Source organism: Pezoporus flaviventris, unplaced genomic scaffold (assembly GCF_033815535.1).
Source record: "Pezoporus flaviventris isolate CSIRO_AGI_PZ_B2104156 unplaced genomic scaffold, CSIRO_AGI_Pfla_v1 ptg000005l, whole genome shotgun sequence".
In the NCBI taxonomy this organism is placed as follows: domain Eukaryota; kingdom Metazoa; phylum Chordata; class Aves; order Psittaciformes; family Psittacidae; genus Pezoporus; species Pezoporus flaviventris.
Genome location: NW_026892553.1, coordinates 11,592,717 through 11,612,575, shown reverse-complemented (window position 1 = coordinate 11,612,575; position 19,859 = coordinate 11,592,717). Strand labels below are relative to the sequence as shown.

The 19,859-nt window shown below is 42.9% G+C and overlaps 1 protein-coding gene across 3 annotated transcripts; it reads right to left on the bottom strand.

Annotated features, from left to right (window-relative positions):
• Positions 1-6,630: 6,630 nt before the first annotated feature.
• On the bottom strand, positions 6,631-15,909 carry ESX1 (ESX homeobox 1). Of its 3 annotated transcripts, XM_061445997.1 has the most exons (5): positions 15,700-15,902; positions 15,418-15,616; positions 15,286-15,331; positions 9,288-9,574; positions 6,631-8,048 (listed from the first exon to the last, which is right to left on the bottom strand). In XM_061445997.1, exons 1-5 carry the CDS (start codon positions 15,785-15,787, stop codon positions 7,823-7,825), a joined length of 846 nt encoding a protein of 281 aa, XP_061301981.1. In that variant the 5' UTR covers positions 15,788-15,902; the 3' UTR covers positions 6,631-7,822. The 3 variants fall into 3 exon arrangements, with proteins under 3 accessions (XP_061301981.1, XP_061301982.1, XP_061301983.1); XM_061445998.1 differs by lacking the exon at positions 9,288-9,574 and having other exon boundaries at positions 7,931-8,048; positions 15,700-15,909; XM_061445999.1 differs by lacking the exons at positions 6,631-8,048; positions 9,288-9,574 and adding an exon at positions 9,875-10,562 and having other exon boundaries at positions 15,700-15,909.
• Positions 15,910-19,859: the final 3,950 nt, after the last annotated feature.

The following is a 19,859-nucleotide window of genomic DNA, read 5'->3' as shown; positions in this document are numbered from 1 at the left end:
CTCTGGACTTGTTCCAACAGTTCCATGTCCTTTTTATGTTGAGGACACCAGAACTGCACACAATACTCCAGGTGAGGTCTCAGAAGAGCAGAGTAGAGGGGCAGGATCACCTCCTTCAACCTGCTGGTCATGCTCCTTTTGATGCAGTCCAGGATATGGTTGGCTTTCTGGGCTGCAAGCACACACTGCTGATGCATGTTCATTTTCTCATGAAAATGACCTGCACTGTTTTTTATTTCTCTGATAGAATCCTAGACTAGTTAGGGTTGGAAAGGACCTTAAGATCATCCAGTTCCAACCCCCTGCTATGGGCAGGGACACCTCACACTAAACCATGTCACCCAAGGCTGTGTCCAACCTGGCCTTGAACACTGCCAGGGATGGAGCATTCACAGCTTCCCTGGGCAGCCCATTCCAGTGCCTCACCACCCTGACAGTAAAGAACTTCCTCCTTATGTTCAATCTAAATTTCCCCTGCTTAAGTTTTAACCCGATCAAAGTATTCTTCCACAACCAACAGTGCTTCAGTGTTGAGGCTGTGAATAATGTCACCATTTGACTTCATCATAGACATAAGTTTTTGCCTTAAATGCCTTCAAGAATAATTGTTCTTGAAATGGCATCTTCATAAGGTAAAATTCTGTAAGAGTCATTAGTGATGGCCATGTCTGTGCTGGAGACAATAACAAATGAGTTGTTTTCCTGCCTTCTCTCGGACTTGGGGTAAGAAATTGAGATGCAGGTTGAGTTCTTTTTAAAACTGAGAATTTTGTGTGTGCTCTGGGAATGCCTGGATGTGCTCTTTTATTGTGTTCAAGGCTGTGTCCTGGCAGTCCTTAGCACTTGCCATCCACTTTGCTCTGGGGAGGGATATTTGTTTTATACCTAGGCCTGTGCTCAGAGCAGTGCACTCGCCACAGTCCCAAAGCAGAAACCCTGCTGTGGACCTGGAAACTGAGTGTGAATCTCTTCCACCTGTTCTTCCATCCTCCAGACCTCACTCTGCTTTCTCTTTGCTTAGCTCTGTAGAGAGAAGGTGAACAGTACTACTGCTAAAACATCAACTGACAACTTTATTGCTGCAGTCAGCAACTTCTCTGCTAGTTCAGTTTGAGAGAGCATGAACAGAAGTAAGACTTAGGTGTTCTGATAACTCGCTGATGAGAGTGTCTCCAGGCTTTTCTCATACATTAACATTGCAGCCTGCTTCACTTCTCTTCCTATCTTCACTTTGGGATATATAGAGAAAAATAAAGCTATAATAATGCTGTCCTTTCTTGTCTTCTTTCACAAACATTAATCCCGTGATTTTTTATCAGTACAAAATAACCCTGGAGATAGGGCATTCTGTGGATCAGCTTCTATGAAACTAGAAAACTGAAATTATTTTGTTTAATTGTGTGTGAAAGTCAACTTTTGTCACAATCTCTAGCTGTGACTGGGTACTTACAAAATGCAATGTGTTCTTTTCTTTAGCAGATCACCTAAATACATTTTACTAGCAACCCTTTTGAACCAGATGAAACTGTAATTCAGGCTGTCTTGTCTGCTTCTGCTTTAGTTCACAATAATGTCACTATGCTGCTCACACCAGGCTCAAGTTTTTATCTGTAACAGCTACATCAGGTATTTTGTCCCAGTTTTTCTGCAGGTCATTACGGATAAGGTAGGTTTTCTAAAATAAAAATAAAAGAAGCCCCAAAACAACAAATAAGAATTGCCCATTCCATATTTATTTTAATGTAAAAGTTTTGTTGTTCCATCGGAGTGACTTTGCAGGCTCTTTCCACTCTTCAGTGACTTCCCACCAGCCATCGCAGAGCAGTTCTCCAGCTGGAATATGGGAAATGCTGCTGCAGCCAAGAAATGAAGTTAATCACGAACGTTATGTTCCTTGCAGGAGTTGTGCCTTGACACGCTGCTTGACTGGACACCTTCAGTCCTTGAGAGTTAACCTCGCACTTTGTAACAATCCGGATACTGAGGGTGTGGGGCACAGCATGGCCAAGGGCTGAAGGGAGGACAAGCGGCTGAAGAGCTGGCTGCTCTTGGGTGCTCCTCCATCTGCAGCAGGGACAGCCCTGTACCTCAGGGGGGGTGTCGGGGCAGCACCCAAACCTGGAAGCAGCACACAGGCAGTGAGCAAACAGGTTATGTATGGATAAAAGGAAGTCCATCCTTAGTTAAAGTAAGCGTGGCCATAGTTAAAGGCTGGTGTTTGTTAAGCCCTGGGGAAGTACTTGGTGTGAGGATGACCCTCTGACGTGCCCCTTGTCAAGCACTCATGGCTGCGAGCAGTGCTGCAGGGCCAAGCTGAGGGGCTGCCCCGGGCCGGGCACAGCCGGTTCCCGCCGGTTCCAACAGCCCCGCACAGGGCAGCGCTGAGCTGAGGGCTCTGCTGAGGGAGCCTCGGGAACGTGAGGTTAGGAAGGGGAAGCGCAGCCGGGAGTGAGGGGAGAAGTGTGAGGAACAGCCCCGGGACACCGGGGGGTGAGCGGGGGGAGGGAGGAGGCGCAGCAGGCCCGAGGGGATGGTGTCCTGCGGCCATAGGGGGAACCAGGGAGCCGGTGTTCCAGGCAAGGCAGCAGCCGCGGAGGGGCCCAGAGGCGTGGGGCTGGTTTCGTGTAGATCAGTGCAGACTGTAACGCAACCGACGAGCTCGATTTCTTTATAATCCATAGGTAGAGCTGTTTGGATATAAGGGCTATAGAAATGTCCTCTCCTTGAATGCATTCTGTGCCGTTTGTGTGATTGTGTAGCTCAGTAAGTGAGGTACAGGTGACATGCATAGCATCACAGGCTTCTTCCTGTCAGTCTTTTGTTCATACAGGTTCCTGGGAAGCCACAGCTCAAACATTTACTGGTAGCTACAATTACAATAGCAGGGATGCACCATGCACAACCCCCGTCTCTCTCTCTTTTTTTTTCTCTTATTTTCTTTTGGCAGTGTAGGCTGTGTCTAACTGTGATCCATGGCATTTAATGACAGGGTTGAATATGAACAAGTGTTAAAAATCTCAGTAACAGCAAAAAGAAAAAAAATGTTCTGCCTTGGGGCAAAACATGTGAAATCTGGGGATGTTTCTCCCTTATCTTCCTTTTCCTTTGATTTCAGGCATCTTTTGCAGGATGAACAAGTGGAGCAGAATTATTACCTGGCTGGAGGAGAGAATTTTTATGGAGAAATTCTTATTTACCTGGTTTCAATGAAAGGCAGCACATCTCTATTTCCATGCGGCAGTGCATTTGTATTTATTGTTCAGAATAAGGAATAAAAGGAACACCCCACCCTACAGTTGTCAAATTTGCAGTGAGTACCCCATTGCAAGCTGGTGGTTTACATCTCATGTAACTTGAAATAAAGGAGTCGCTCACACATTCATAATCAATACAATTACTTTACATGAATTAAGTAATTTGTATGGCATTACTGTTTGGGGCATTTGTATCCCTATTCAGAGCACTTCTTCAGTATTTCAACCCCACTGATGGTAAAGGCAGGTGCATGCCAGTTACCCACAAAACCAAGGCAAAGCTCTATGGGGAAACTCTTTTATGTCCATCTAGATTTGAATTTGTAGTCCCTTTCCAATTACTGTGCTAATTGTTTAAGAGATTGCTAGACTAAAAAAGTTTTTAATCACTAATCTGTTTTTGAAAGGAACTTATGGGCTCAAAACCTGAACTACATACTTCTTAAATTAATTTTCTTCATGAATACTTCTCTCTCAATACCGACTTGTGAGTCAGAACACCCTACTGTGCTTGTTTCTTTGTCTTTTCTTCAAACACCTGGCCTATTATTCTGCTTTTTTTCCCCCAACAAAATCGTTCTTTCTTTGGGGTCAAGGTTCTGATGATATTATGTCACTGCAAATATGGAAATTTACCCAATGTCCTGTTATCAGAACCTAACTTGGGGCACAGAACAAACTGAACAAACTTGACAATTTAGCAAAATGTGAGCTCTCCAATAGAAATATTTGTGAACATTTCTTGAAGAGATCCCAATGTGCTGCAGAATCTCCTGACAAAACACCTCAAAAATTGTGACATGGTGTCAAGAGGTTTAATTTGGTGATTGTTTTTTATTTCTTTCTTTCCACAGTGGGCTAGTGGCTGTAGGAGGTGAATGGGGATGGTGGTTTATTCAGATCTGTGCTGCCTTGAAAATCCCCTGCTACATGTTTGCTTCCAGGAAAACCAGACAAAACCAATAAAACAACCAGGGCTCCAGGCCTGCTGCAGTTGAAACCTATGCCAGGAAACCATCTTGGTATCACCCAGAGAAGAGCTGGGCTGCAACCTTTCTCTATTCAGAAGAGAGGTACAGGGTCAGATCTTACAGACTTAATCCAGGTCAGTGCAGGCTTTGTCTAAATTAGGACTAAAGAATTTAGTACATAAGGCAAGATAAAGTGTTGGGAAATAATTGCCATGTTCAGTGTGAGAAACTGTTTGTAAAATGGCTGTCCTGCTCAGAATGTAGGACGCTGCTCTCCTCATTGTCCTGAGAAAAGCTAGGAAAGAAAACGTCCCTGCTTGGTTCATGGCAGGAGTGTTGACCCATGTATAGCAAGGAAACTAGGCTGAAGGTGTTTCAGTTGAATGCTCCCCAACATTTTTTTTAAATACAATTTTAATACTATGTCCACAGTATATTGTAATTAAGCTTCCTTATTTATAACAGACTGAATAAGTAAACCTTCTTCCCTTGACATGTATTTCCTTATAAGATAGTAACAATTAGCATATAAAGCTGCTTGAGTTTTGGTTACAGGCACACTCTGGTTCCTAAGATGACTTTGAGTGTTGTCCTGCATATTTATTTTCAGTATATAATTAGCTCTCACATTAGCTCTCCCCTGGCTTTTCAATTCACATTGAAATAAAGGAATTTCCTTGGAAGAACTCATTAAAGTAGGAAAAAGTGAAGTCAGCTTGAAGGAAACCTGTCTGCATTTCAGACTAAAGCCAGATGAAACAGTAAGCTGTATTTTCTACCTGTACCCATTAGGAAATGATAATGATTGCAGACAGTCTTCCACCCAAATGCCACAGCAATGGCAGCTCATATTTATGTAATCAGTGATATAGCAAGATAGGCAATGTACTTACCTTTGCTATTCTGTCATGTATCAAACAGGGTGGAGTAGCTTGAAGCTACAGAGCAAAAGTGAGACTGCCCCTGCCTTGGTGTGACAGTCTCTGGAGAAGCAGAGGCCACAGCTTGCTGTGGCAGGGGGGTGGTACCAAGAAGCTGTTTGGCTGTGGTTTCAGAAGGAGAGGAGGGTGTCTTGGAGGAAAGGTGCCCTCTGGTAAGGAGTATTAGGAAAGAACAACACCAAATCAGTCCGGCAAGGGTTTAGGAGCCAACCCAGAGAGGCATTCAAGGGGCTGTGTGCACTGGGTAAGGGTAGCAGTTCCTAGTTCTGGCATGAGCTGCAGTGCAAATGAGTGCCTCTGTGTGTTAATTGCCATCCCTGAAATGATTTCTGTCCATAGCTACTGGAAAAACTTTGATAGATGAATAGATAAAAGTTATCTGTGATGTAACTGCTGAAATTAAGGGAATTTTAGCTTGCAAATTTGACACACAGCCCCCCCCGCCCCCCCCCCGTGAGATCTCTGTCACTGATGATGATTTTCACGATTACATAGAACCTATTTTTTCATGCAATGTATTAAAACAGCTTTCAACAGTTCTTTTTCACATGATGCTTCTGGTGATTTTGTGTAGGAATATAATTTGGCAGAAATACCTAGGTTTTATTTTTATTGCAGAGCTCTTTTCTGGGCGGCTCATGGCAAATGCAGGACAGTTTCTACTACTTTAAATGAAACAGTGACACAGTCTCCTTTCCTGCAGCACTTCCTTGCTTTGCAAGAGAGAGACACTGATGGCAAGGAAAGATGCCACAGAAGCTTGTACAGAATAGAACATGAGTTGTGTAATTAGTTTTCAAGCCATTAACCTACTTAAAAGGTTAATTTGAAACAAACTCAGCACTTGAGCAGATACTGTGTTGTGCTGCTGGTTGACAGCCTGGGCTGTAAGAGTCGATCGATGGAAGCAAATAGCTGTGGAAGAAACACAGATTTTGTGTGAGTGGTCCTGGTTAGTCTCCTGCTGCTTGACCCACAGAGCAGGTGTAGAGTAACTTGGGTAGAAAGCTTTACTTTTCCTAACAGTAAAAACCCACCACCTTTTGCTACCTGTGGTAACAGTGAGGTCCACAAACCCAGAAATAATTCCAGTGTTGTGATAGGTTATTACCCAAGAGCAGTCACAGCTGCTAGTATTTCAGAGGAAATGGGAAACTGACCTGTCTGATCCAGCAAACTGTTGTGTAGTTAAGTACAAGCTCAGAGGAGTCTCCAGAAGCAGCAGTTAAGCGTCTGGGGCTCAATGCTTAAACTTTAGTCTTGAAAACATCTGTGTAGCCTTAAGAGTAGTCCCAGAGCTACCTTGAGTAGGAAGTTCTGAAATATATGAAATCTTCTCAGTGTAAATGTGTTTGCCACAGCCCTTGCTTGGACCATGCTACAGATAAAGGTAATCTTTATGTGTCATCAGCTGTTGGCCTTGCTTTTGTAATTGCTAAGCAACAATTAGCACTTGTATAACTCTGCCATTTGCACAGTGTCATGTTTGTTTAATCAGTCCTCACAACAGCCCTGTGAGGTAGGCGAGTTAAGCTGCAAAAGGAGGCTAGTACTTACCCTCGCTTTACACTAAAGCATCAGACCTGGAGATAAGAGAGATGTTCTCAGTCTCATTCCCTGCATGGGGAAATTCAGCAGAAACTTTAAAATGACCTGAGGCCAGGTAGGGAGCACAGGAGTTTGGTGACCTGTAGACTTACGCTCAGTAAGGCCTCTGTTTTCACTCGTTCTAACATCAGTCCAAGGAAGAGTTTAACACTTCATGTTTAGTTTTCAACTTCAACTCTGAATCTACTCAAAGCATGAAATGTCTGGAAATGCACAAGTAATCTGTTAACTTACTGTTCTGGTAAGATGTGCCAGTAATCATGCTAAAAGTATTCAGCAACCTCCTATTTACAGCTGTAAGCTACTTATTGATACATATGTACATACACAGAGAGCTACACACAATTTACTGCACATTGAGAACCTACTTTCACAGGATACAGTTTTCATATACAAAGGTTAAACTTCTTTAATTATTAAAACATTGTCACCCTGAACATAAAGCAAACATTATTATTTTTTTAGTTTGAAGTAAGGTATCCTTTATACAAACCTAGTTCTGAAACCAAAAGCCTGACTGAAAATAGTCCCCATCTTATTCCTGCTAAGTCTGTCTAAAATGCAAGATTTCACTGGCATTTGCACTTCAACATGAAGCATGGTCTCAAAGTTAGTAACTGTGTACTTATTCTTACGTCTCAAGTACTGCATGTAAGAGTTCCTCCTGAGAAATGAGTTAAGAATTTCTTAGAAAACTGCTTATTACTACAAAGAATTTTGAACCTTTGGACTAGCGTCTGGTGAGTTTAGGTATTTTAAAACTTCAGATTCACATTAGCCTGAATGACAAAGATGATGTAGTTCCTGCTGCTGTTTCTGTACTGTTAGAAATGCCACAAGCCAATTTAACTACCTGATCTCATGTTGTAACGAAGGAAACCAGTTTTTAGTGGGGTTATTTCCTTTCAGTCCATTACTGAAAATGGAGGAACTACAGCTCTGTGTGTGTGTTTTCTTTCTTTTTTTTAAATATGTGTGTCTGTTGTGAGCTACTGATTGGAGCAGGCATTCACTTCCTCCTGCGTGGCTGTAGACTGTGGGAGAGCTCCTAACAAAGTTCTTTGTTAGTGTTTGTAAGACTGGAGATGAGGTTTAATTGAGGGATTTGTGCTGAATGTTCTTTCGCTTTGAGTCTTAGTGCTGCAATGCTTGACGTTTTCCTTTCAGCTGCTGCTGGATCAGTGAAGGCAGTAAGAGCAGGGTCTGACGGGGGTCCAGGAGCTTTCATTAGTACTGAAGCTGTTGTCATGAGAGGATTTAAAGCATTCAGAAACCTGTATTTGAAAGAAGTCAATATTATCCAAATTAAGAATTGTTTTGTGGAACAAGTACTTACTGAGTTGCAGCTTCCCCCCCCGCCAAAGTATTAGAGAAGATTGTGCCAAAATTTCCAGTTTCTTCCAGATGTATGATTCGTTAATGTATTTTAACTTTATTTTTACAGTATAGTGTCTTGCCCTTAAAAAAAACCAAAACATCCTCCCCCCAACAAAACCCAAACACTTTTAAGTAAAATAAATGAGGTGATCTGCCGTGGCATGCAGAAACCTAGAACAGCTACCATTTGCTTAACTCTTAATGCTGAATCCTTTCTAAGCAAACTTTGGATGCTATAGATCAACCTGTTCTGTGAAAGCAGTAAACCACCTCATAAAAAGACCAATTTATGTGGATGTTTATATGGCCAGTTTGTCCAGACAAGTTTATTCCATGTGAAAAGCAGAATTTGTCTGTCTGCTAATGTGGAACTACAATAGAGGCTGTAATTTCAGCAAGAGAAAAGTGCTATCTTTTTTTATGTGTATGTATATATATATCTACACACCCATTATGTATACACAAACCGTTTTCCCCTCTCTTATGGGGTGCACTAGAGCAGTAACAGCATTTTGCTGATAAATTTTAAGTTGCCAGGGAAGCAAACCCAGAAGCAGGTTCAGCTGGAGTTCTAGGTGTCTGACTACAGGGAAAGAAAAGGAGGCTTGCTGTGGGCTTGTTCTGCGTGTTAGGGAACACATCAGCTGCCCAGGGAAAAGGACTGGCTTTTAGTAAAAATTGAGAGGATTTCTCTTTATCTCTCTAGAGCTGTGTCACTTGCATTTGTAGCCAGGCCTCAGGTCTCCCGAGAAGAAATCTCTAACCCCTTTATTCCATAAAATCACTCTGTCTGCAGTCACATCTTCATGATGTGTAATCTGGATCAGTCTGTGAGGTAAGGATGGAGCTGGAGCCATCTACATTACAGCAGTGTAAGTGAAGACCAAAGTTCAATGAGCCCAAAATTTCAGTAAGTATGCACAGTTATTCTTCAAAGAGGAACAGCATGTTAAGTTTTTACTAGCATGACTTAAACTTAATCTTGCTATTTCTAATCTTCTGATTCTACGCAGGAACTAACCCCATTTTAGTAAGTTTATCTATGGGAGTGTGTTTATTGAGAACATGTATCAAACTAATAAAAATGCACCAATTTTGAACAGTTTTGAGATTTAGAAAAAAAAATAATTCTATACCTTCCAAAATGTGGATTTAAAATAGGATTTCTGAAGAAAGAAGTCCAGGTAAGGCTGCTGAGGCCAAATGGCCCTAAGGTTGAAGGACTAAAGGCTGGAGACACAGATGGCACAGCCAGTGTTGAAAGAGGCATTGACCTCCACGTGTGATCTAGGAGGGGAGAATGACTCAGTGGAACATCCAAAAATAGACCAAGTGGGTGCGTTACGGAGATTCCTGGAACAGTCCCCAGAATTTCATTTTTTTCACGTTTCCTCCACTTTGCCCTTCTGTTTTGGAACCAGACCTTCAGTAAGAAATTATAAAGGCATTAGCTGAATTTACTCTGCAGTTTGTCTCACCAGCTACTATTGCATGCAGCGATAGAGGCAGCAAAATATTTACTGTTAAACCAAAAAGCACTTCTTTAATATGAAAGATCCATTTATAAATTCTCAGTGGATTTACCAAGAAATAAAAAGTAATAAATATGGTAAATTTGAATACAGTTTAGCTCTGTCAGAATAGTCCCATATATTTTAAAACCATTGTAATACACAGACCTATCACTCAAGAACTCATCAGTTATTAAAAATTATCATTCTTCCTTTCATAAGCTATCCAAAATTAAATTTCAACAATGCCATTCAAGAGGTGGCTACTTCTGTGCAGACACCTCAGGAAGAAGCTTAATTATGACTGTAAGAGTAACTATGCCAAATATATGGTGTGTGCTTTTTATTTTGAGAGCTGAACATTTTTATACAGAGGATTCAAAAGTAAAATGAGAAGCTTTTGTTATCTGCTATGAATGCAAACAGCATATAGTTACAGGAAATGATTATCTGAATTGCAGTGAAAGCTAATACTAAACTAGAAAAACTAGTTAAGCACCATTAGACCAGGGTATCAAGCTGTTCCTAAAGGGGCTTTAGTTAGTATTGGTTTTATGTATTAAGCTCTTGAGTATGTTGCCTCTTCAAGCCTGACTGGTTGTCATTTTAGCCCATTAAACATAGTTTAAAGACTTTAATCAATTGAATCTACAGATCAGAAAACTGACTCTTCACACCTATTCTTTAGCATTCACTGAGCAGAACCTTTCAGACCCATGATGATAGCAGAGAGGCGTGAGGAGCATTAGCTCTAAAACAAGAGATAGAAGATGTAGACTAAGGATGTTTAGAAATGGATGCTGCTGAGGTTGAACACTCAACACCCAAATGTACTCAGCTGCTCAGGTCTTCTGGCCCCTTCTGCAGTAGAGGCCATTGAAGGTGGATTCTGAACTGGATCTGGATTTGGAAGAAAAGCATTAGCTGTGGCTCATAATCTTATTCAGCAGTCTTGTATACAACTGTGGTTGAAATTGTGAGCTGTTTTCAAGCACATTCTATGTATAATACCTGAATGCACTAATCAGGATTCAGTATTTGGTAGAGCAGTAGCACAAGGAACATGAGTCATTGGAAAGACCAGCTTGTGTCCTGTACAGAATTAAGACTTTGACATTTACATCTGCTTTACTATGCAGGTAAACTTCAAACATGAAGGTCTTTTAGCACACAATGCAGGTAAGAATCTAGCAAAACCGCTAATCCAAACTGAAATATAGAAATTAAATTGCAAAAATTCAAGTCTGAAAACAATTACAACATATGCTAAACATAGTTATTCCTTTGGTACTTACATTTCTGAATTAGTAAAATTCTATAGAAATCTCTATTATGAAAAAACATTTGGATACAGAGGTTTTACAGATCCATTTTCTTTAATAGTTGCATTTTGGTATCTGCAGTTGTATTTCAGTCAAAAAATAATTTCAAATAGTTTTAAATTTCTATTACATAAGATCTAAAAAACGGGTTTTAGGGATTCCCAGCTTCACTGGTTGCTTTAATCTCAGACATGCCTTATAACCATTTCCAGCAACATGACTTACCTTCAGATGCTTAGATTATGTGAAGTGCATAATGGAAGGAAACTCTCTCCACACCAGAGTGCTGATACCGAAACCAGAAGCCTGTGGAGTGCCACAGCCTTGCTGCCCTGAGTTTAATGTTGTTCCTATCTATGTCAGTAACAATTTACTCTTTCAAAGCACTGTCTATGGGCTCTAGGGAGCCAGCTGAAGAACTACAAATCTAGTCCTTTCATTGCATGTATTATCTTTACACAGGGAAGTTGCTGTCCTGCTGGAGGAGGGATTCACACCCCTTGGGTTATGTCCGAAACACAAGAACTGTGTCACTGTACAGGTAGCTGGCAGAAGGAGGAGCCCTTAGAAGAAAAGTCAGAACATCAGCATTTTGAAGTTGGTACTTAAAATTCTTGACTGCTCTGACTCATTCTTTGGCCATTTCTCCAGCAACCACAGACGTTAAGTGATCAGGTGTCTTACAGAGGAATATCTGAATCGGTGAAATACCCAAGCAGCTATGCCTGTGAGCACTAGACACTTGGCTTGCATGAGTCCAAGACAGGGGTCTGGTAAGAAAAATTAACTACTGGGATCAGATGACTTTAAATTGCTGTTAACCAGTACCCCCAAATATTTATAAGTGGAGCTTAGCTAAGATCTCACAGGAAAAGATCACCAACTCAAAGGTCTTAGTGCTTTGTGTAAAAATAAAATGCAATTAAAAAGGCAGTGAACTGCCTTACACTGCAGATGTGCAGATAAAGGCTTTCTGAAAAAGGATAAAACAAATGCTGCAAAGGTATGAATTGCCTTACTAAATCTTAGCATAGTTCTTCAATCTGTTCTTCATAAAGAAGCCTAACACGAAACGAGATGTCTGCTTTTCTGCTTTCGCTGTCCTAAAGTGAATCCATTTGATCACTTACACACGTGCTTTGACTATAAAATAATGTTTTTCATATTACAAGTGATTTGGGGTTTACTACCAAAGTTACTTAGTCATCTGTTAGATTTAGTATTTATCAAACTGGAAGGAAATACCAGCATAGATATATAATAATTATCTTTAGAAAAAAGCTGGCTTTCATTTCCTTACTGGTACAAACTCCTCAATGCAAGTGATGAAAGGAGGAGAGGCATGCCTCATACCTTACACTGACATGACAAACAGCTTTCAAAAGCTAGCGTGTACATTAGAGTTGTTAACATTCAGATTAGTCATCTTGAACCTTTTGTTAAGCAGTTTTCCTTTGCTTCCTATAAAAGGCCTAACTTGCCTTTACTCTATTTTCAGACATGTTTGAAGTACCAAACTAAACATAACAGACACTGCTATGCCAGTCTTAAGGTTTTCATGGTGCAACTATAATTTCAGTAGTAAACTACTTTGGGGAAAAAATGCAGTACTTAATACTCAAAGATGAGTTTCAAGCAATCATATTTGAATTGTATGCAAAATATTACCCAATTATTTTTGTACTTACTAGCACCACATGTACCTCATGAGATTTAGGGCTTTTAAAAAGCAAAAGGTGAGGGTGAAAATTTGTCAGGTTTGTTGTAATGGTCTTTACAAATGTATCCTACTTAATTGCTGTAATTGGTAATGATGATAAAAAGACAAATAAATGTGACTAACTGTATCATGCTTCTGCTGTAGCTGAATATAGGATTATAATCAGAAAATAGATCAGTTATATTTATAAGCTAATGTTTTAACACTGATGCAGCTTAGGGTACTGAAATACCCAAGTGATGTTTCACTCCTCACATTAAGAAAATATTCCTTCAACCTTTAACTTGGTCTTATTTTTCTCCCATCCTAACAACACAAATTATGAGAAGTAGAATGGCAACAACAGATGCAAATACAATTGAAGAGCATCCTAACATGGCTTCAGGTTATGAAAAGGTTTTTCAGACTCTGACCACCCCTTTCCAAGGTAAGGAACAATACAAAGATTCTTGCTACCGTCTCCCTTCCTCCATACAAGCAAGTAATGGAGATTGGGTGAGGGGATCTCTTTGAACTCATGCTAAAATGAGAATATGTTAATGGGCAAATTATTTTTTTTTTTTGTCTTATTTTTTCAATTTTCACATAAGACTCAAAATACAAGAGAAAGCGACAATATAGTGGCTGGTCCCTATTTCAACTGTTGATGGAGGGGTTGTAAGATTAGTTTCCTGGATTTAAACTGTAGTAAATAAAAGGATACCACGTTTCATATCAGCTGATTTAGCTGGGTACTGTGGGAGAGGTGTGGAAGTCATTTCACACAGGGCACCATGCAGAGCAACATGGGCACAGGAGGCAAGTGTTTGAGAATTAAGATAGCTTGTTAACTACAGTACCTCACTATCTATCTAGTAGCTGTTCCAGGCATCCTCTTCCCTCCAGGCTAAGTAGTCCCCCATCTATCACAGGACAAGAACATATACACAGCAGAGGCACCGTGCACTGAAAGTTCATTCTTAGCAAGCTGTGCTCACGCCAAGGAGACTTGTGTTAAGACCTGACAAGGAGTAAGGCGGTGCAAGGAACAGCTCTGCTGTTCCTTCCATCCACTGGGGATACATCCGTTCTGCTATTCCACTTGTTAATTCCTTCCTGACTCCATTAAACTTAAACATTTCCATTTCTTTTAGATGAGTCGTTAGAAGAGTTCCTCTTTGCCATCTATCACTGCACCATTCTTCACAGGTCAAATGGACTACAGAGCAAGTACTCCATAGAGTGAATAGTACAGAAACAGGTGAGTTAATGGCTCTTCACCCATGATCTTTCCACTGGTAGATGTCATGTGTAATTGCCAGATATTGGGGTATTTCAGTGACTAGAGAGTTTAGTGATTGGTGGTGGTAGGTGAGGGCACATCATTTCCTCCAAGTTCAGAAAAGAGCACTGAAAAGTGCATCTAGTTATACTCAGACCAGACAGTTATGAGGTATCACTCATCCCTTTGAAGATGGTGCATATTAAAATAAGAAGTTAAAAATCTTACAGCTTTACAGATGTTAGTTAGAATGAACCATTGCAGATTCAGTGACTGGAGAAGTGACAGTGTATACAAACAAGTTTCTGCCATCAACAGTAAGGAAGCAGTGCAGGAGTGAGCGAGCTGTCACACTGAGCAGCTCTGCTTGTTTTCTGTCTTCCACCAGTGCGCACACATCTAAAGCTGTGCAGGAGCAGCAGTTCAGTCTGTACATGCAGCACAAGACACATCTAGTGCAGTAGTCATTTTGAGCTTAAAAATGCTTTGAAAGCCTTCACACCTTTGAAGCAATGTAACAAAAGTTAATGTTTCTGTATAAAAAGGGATTTCTAGCTTGTATAGGAGATGAATCTAAAGAAACTGCTTCTTAACAACACCTCTTAAGTATGAGCCCTTGGAGCCAGCGAAAGCCACAAGGTGCATTCGTAGTTTAAGAAAGCTGCAGGCTACAAGATGAGCAGTGTCTGTTTCTGTCTGGTGAAATCCTATAGGCATTGCTATTATTACAGCCCAGCTGGGCCATAAAATTCTCCTGGACAGTGCCTGACTGTCATATGGATGTCAGATTAATCTTTTATTTGTTTTAACCAGTCATATAGAAGCATGACTGTTGTGTTGAGGTAAGTTAGAGCAAGAAAAATCTGTAAACTTCCCTGAAGCCCAGGTAAATAACTGGGATGCCCCCCCCCCCCCCCCCGGAACGCCTCACATGCTGTAAACCAACCGGGTTTCTCTTTTCGTGGTATTTTTTTTCTTTCTTTTTTTTTTTATACTGTTTTTATCATCTCTAAACTCAGGAGACAGCACCTGCCTTTAGACTGACGAAGGCGGCAGCAGATGCGAGCGTGAACGGAAGGCTGGGAACGTTTCTAAGTCGCTGTTTGTTTGCCCGTCGCTGAGGTAACTCGTCCATTTCTGCGTCCTTTAAGAACTAACCGAAACGGGCGGCACGCGACATCCCCCCCCCCCCTTTATTAACTTCTTGCCCAGCTGAGGACTGGAGATGAAGCCCTCGGGAAGTTGCTTTGAAACCTGGACCGAGCCCCCGCGGGCAGGGCTGGGGTCGCCGCTGTAGCGGCCCCGCGCTCCGGCACTCACCTGCACTCGGGCTTCCGTCAGGTCCAGCCGCACGGCCAGCTCCTCTCTGCGGGGGCAGCACACCGTTAGCTGCCGCGCTGCCTCGGCACGGCCCCTCCCGTCCTCCCGCCCGCTCGCGCCGGCGGCCGCTACCTGGTGAACACGTCGGGGTAGTGGGACTTGCGGAAGGCGCGCTCCAGCTCCTCCAGCTGGAAGGTGCTGAACGTGGTGCGGTACCGCCGCTGCTTCCTCTTGGCCGGACCCGGCGCCTCGCCGCCCTCTGCCGCCTCCGCGCCGGCCGGGCCCCCCCCCCGCCCCGTCCCCACCGGCTCCTCCGCCGGGCGCTCCTCGCCTGAGGAGAGAGAAGCGGGGAGTTACCGGGGCGAGAGCGGGTAGCGCCCCGCCCGGCCCGCCGCCAGCCCCGCCGCCCCTCACCGTGCCGGCCCGCGCCCAGGATGCTGTCGATGAAGTAGGAGGTAAGGAGGTGCAGAGCCGGCGGGGCGGCGGGGGTCGCGCTCTGCATGACTGCGGGCTGGCTGCGGGCACGGCCCCCGCGCTGCGCCGGGTTTTATTGGCGCGGGCAGCGCCCGGCTCCGCGCCCCGGCATTAGCATTTCATTAGCGCGCTGGCGTCAAGGCCGGGGGTGGGACGCGCCGGGCCCCGCTTGTCGCGCAGGGGCCGGGCCCGCTGTGGCCTCCCCCCGGGGCAGGTGACTCCGCTTGCCCGGCGGCCGAGCCCGACCCTCGGGTCGAAACCGCTGTGCGGCCGCTCAGCTCCGCTCCCGGCCGGCGATAGCCTGTTAAAGCCTCCTCCGGGGGCGCGGGGTTGGAGCGGCTGCGCTGGAGTTGTGCCGGTACCGGCGGGGATAGCGGAGAGCCTCGACCGGCTCATCGAGACCTGATGCTGGGAAGGGGCTCCCATTCGCTCCTGCTCTGCTGCTGGGAACAGGGAGCAAGGAGTGACAGTGACAGCACCTGCCAGAAGGCAAAAGTGTGAGAGGAGCTCGCTTGCTTACACGCAAAGACAAGGGACAGTAGGGTTTGACTCTCTGTTGCTTCTGCCGAATTTAAACTTGTTGAATTCAGCTTTTTAAAATCGGCCTTGCAAAGTGGTGTGGGCCACAAGAGCAAGGAAAATGCACAAACCATGCAAAATCGAGCCTTTCCCCCCTGGAGATCTTTAATTTCACTCCTGCTAGAATTCTGTTGTCAGTGCTGTTGCAGCAATGATTTGTCAACAGGAGGTTTAAAAAGTATTTCCTACGCAGAGAGACTTCCAGCAGTTCTGTGATTTTGCTGTGGTGTACTGCTTGAGACTGACATAAATTAGATGACAAAATGACTTGATTTTGAGGTCTAGATTTTGGGGGATGAGAATGAAATACCGGTTTCTGGAGAGTCTTATAGAGAGTGCAGCAGAAAAAGGCCTAAAATAAACTAAAAAAAAAATGGCTGAAAGCTGAAGCCAGACGAATTTAGGTTAGAAATGAGGCTTAGATTTAAAAATGCGTGTGCTTATAGCTAAAACAACAAAACTGGTGAAGTTCTGGATTCTCTGTCTTTGCACCAAGACTGGATGGTTTACGTTTTAGCTGAAGACATAAAGGAGATGTTTCCTCAGTCTGTGACCTGTTTTATACAAGATGCCTAGCTGAATAACCTTTTGGTTCCTTCTGTCATCATAGTCCACAAACAAATGAGTTATTTCTTTTGTCCTCCCCTCCTCTTACCTCACTGGGCCTGTGTGAATGCTTTAGCGTTCTCTTTGGCTCCTGACAGACCTCTTCTTGCTGTCTCACTGCTCTGCCACAAGGCTCTTCACTGAATTAGCCCTCAACTTTATTCCTTTCACTACTGTGAAAGAACTGTTTGGCCTGAAGCAATACTTGCATAAACCCATTCCTGCAGCACCTTCCCTGAGAAGCCTTGGGAAAGCATTTATAATGCTAAATCTTGAAAAAGTAGACTGCATTTGTAAGAGGTGACTATATTTAAGGGGTACATTTATAGAAAGTATTTTTTTTTAACATAGAATTTTCTTGAGCTTTCCCAGATTCTTGTCCTGTTCAGATCCTGACCCTGAGATTCAAACCTCAGGCAGCATTTTGAGCCAGACCTCTTTGGCTTCTCCCTGTAGACGCATGTCATCAGGGGATAACTAAGGTTGCAGAGCCATGTAATAGTGGTAAATGTTATGGAGGGCACAGGGAGGCAAAGAGAGGTCATGTAACTGAACTCCTGCATTCCCGAACACAGCTGTAGTTTTCAACTGGGCCCATTTTAGAGGAGAGGGGTTTGGAAGTCATCTTTGCTTTTCAAGTTATATGTGGAAAACACTAGCCTTTTGGAGGGGCATGGTGTGGGCATGTGCACCCTTTAAACTTAGAGTGGAGAGAAAAAAAATTAGTCTTCTCCATCTGCCATGAGTTTACATGGCAATACTGAAGGAAACCAGCATTCCCTGCTATGGACAAAGGCTTCCTGCTGCATAAATTCACCGGGTGGTGTCAAAGTGGCCCGTTGGCTGAAGGAACTCAGCACTGTTTGATGCAGAAGGGCTTATGTTAAATATATGTGGGGTTTGGTTTTCTCTGCTTGCAGTTGTCTTTCTTAGCAGCTTTTTCTTCACATACCAAAGACCTTAACTGTGTTCAAGGGCTTAGGGACTCATTTGTGGTGGAAAGTGGTTCTGTGCATACTATGAAGCAAATGTCTATAACAGAGTTCCTTTCAATTCCAGGAAGCTGGATTTCAGTGATCTAACTTCTTCCTCCGGCCACAAGCAGCTTTGCCAGAACCTTATTGAGGAATCTGTTGGTTGTGGAATACCCTGTGATTTGCTTTCTTCTCAGGTTATAGTTGCACATGCGTCTTTTCCCAAGGAGAAACCCCTGAATCTTGGAGAGCAGGCCCAGGGACTCCAATGAGATCTCCCAGAGCCAAAAATGACCAAGTTTTGATACTTCTGTGTGTTCCAAACAAACCCCTTCCTGTCCTGCTGAGGAGGGGAGTGACAGAACAGCTTGGTGGGCACCTAGTGTCCAATCAAGGTCAGCCCACCTCACATTTTTGTTTTCAGATCTCTTCAGGCTGACTGACTTTTGACTTGGTATTTTGGAATTCAGTTGTGTCTTGTCATGAGCTGGACAAGCTGTGTTGTAGCTGCTGCCTAATGCCATTGGAAAGTGCCCTTAAAGAGTGTGATCTAAATGACATGCTCATAATTTCATGTTTAACCAACCTTGTTGCTACTGCTTTCTTCATTTTCTTTGGCTTCCATGCAAAGTAAAATGCGACAGATGAATTGTAAACCTGACCTTGTCCATAAAGTGTTTGAAAGATGACAGGAAGCATCCACGTATGTTTGTAGTTGAAATCACAGTTCCAGCTGCATAAGGGAGACTGGTATTTGCTGGGCTTGAAAGGTTTTTTTGGTTTAAGGACACGTTGATTATGTGCATCAGTGCACGATGCTTTATAGTGCTTTATGTACATAAGTGTATTTTAATGAAGTTTAATATTTAGGTTTAGAAACAAAGTCTGTCTATGTTTATACTGAAAGGAAGTTCTGAGGTAAAATATGTGACAAACTTAATAGGAAAAATTGTTTTAAAAATGCCCAAGGAGTTAGTTTGACAGTTCAGCATGTCCCTTTCCTGGCTTGGAGAAAGCAGATGGCTACTTACTGGAGATGGAAGTGCAGAACTTGGATAAACCAGAAGTGATTCTGATGGGAGCTCTGAGTCAACTTTGGTTGGTTCTAGGAAGCAGATCCTGGAAGGTGCAGAACATCTTTTGATGCCAGTGTACATCTCCAGGTTGTTTCAATATTCTTATTAATGCAATTTCTCTTTCATTGTATTTCTGCTTTACACAGCTGCATGAAGATCTGGGTGAACTTGAAGATCAGCACCTCTCTTTCTTTTTACGGGTTTAAATCTATGTTATGTGTGGCAATCCTGTAAATACTGGGGGACTTCAAGTCTGAATGCTGTGGGACAGAGCTGTAGTTGGAATAGCTAGGTTCTCTCAGGCAATTGATACTTATTATACCAGCTGCACTTGAGTGCAGTAACTCTTTTGTAATGGAATCACAGTATGCTGGCTTCCCATTTCAGTTAATAACTTCTGAAAATAATGTAGGTGCTTTTTGCTGATTAGGCATACCTGACTGCTTGGAAAAAATGTGTGCACAGTACATGGCAAATCAGCTTCCCTTTCTGTTCTGCATATTCAGGAGCAAAGTAAAATATTAGTTGGAAAACAAATGAGATAAGAATTGGGGTGTTGTTGACTAACTCTGGAGAAGCCATTGTTCTGAGATGGTGGACATAGCTGTCATTGTGCTCATTCTGACCAGCCAGCCTGGAGCAGGTACCCAGCTGTTGTGTCCCCATACAAATCTGTTTGCAGCCTTAATTTCAGATCTGTGTTGTATTTCCTGCACAGGCATTTTATTTTATGCAGGCAAATAAAGGGAGCTTCAGCCTTCCCTTTGGTTCTTGAAAGAGATTATTCACAAAGGGCTGGCATGTAAGAGGTTGTAAGAAGTTCCTGTTGAAATTGTGTGAATGAATTGTAAGAGACACCTTGAAC

Coding starts and splice junctions, on each gene's coding strand:
- ESX1 (XM_061445997.1), bottom strand. CDS start 15,787: ATGCAGAGCGCGACCCCCGCCGCCCCGCCGGCTCTGCACCTCCTTACC. Junction 15,617..15,699: donor CCTGGGCGCGGGCCGGCACG/GTGAGGGGCGGC, acceptor CTCTCTCCTCAG/GCGAGGAGCGCCCGGCGGAG. Junction 9,575..15,285: donor TGACGGAAGCCCGAGTGCAG/GTGAGTGCCGGA, acceptor TTCTTACTGAAG/GTCTGGTTCCAAAACAGAAG.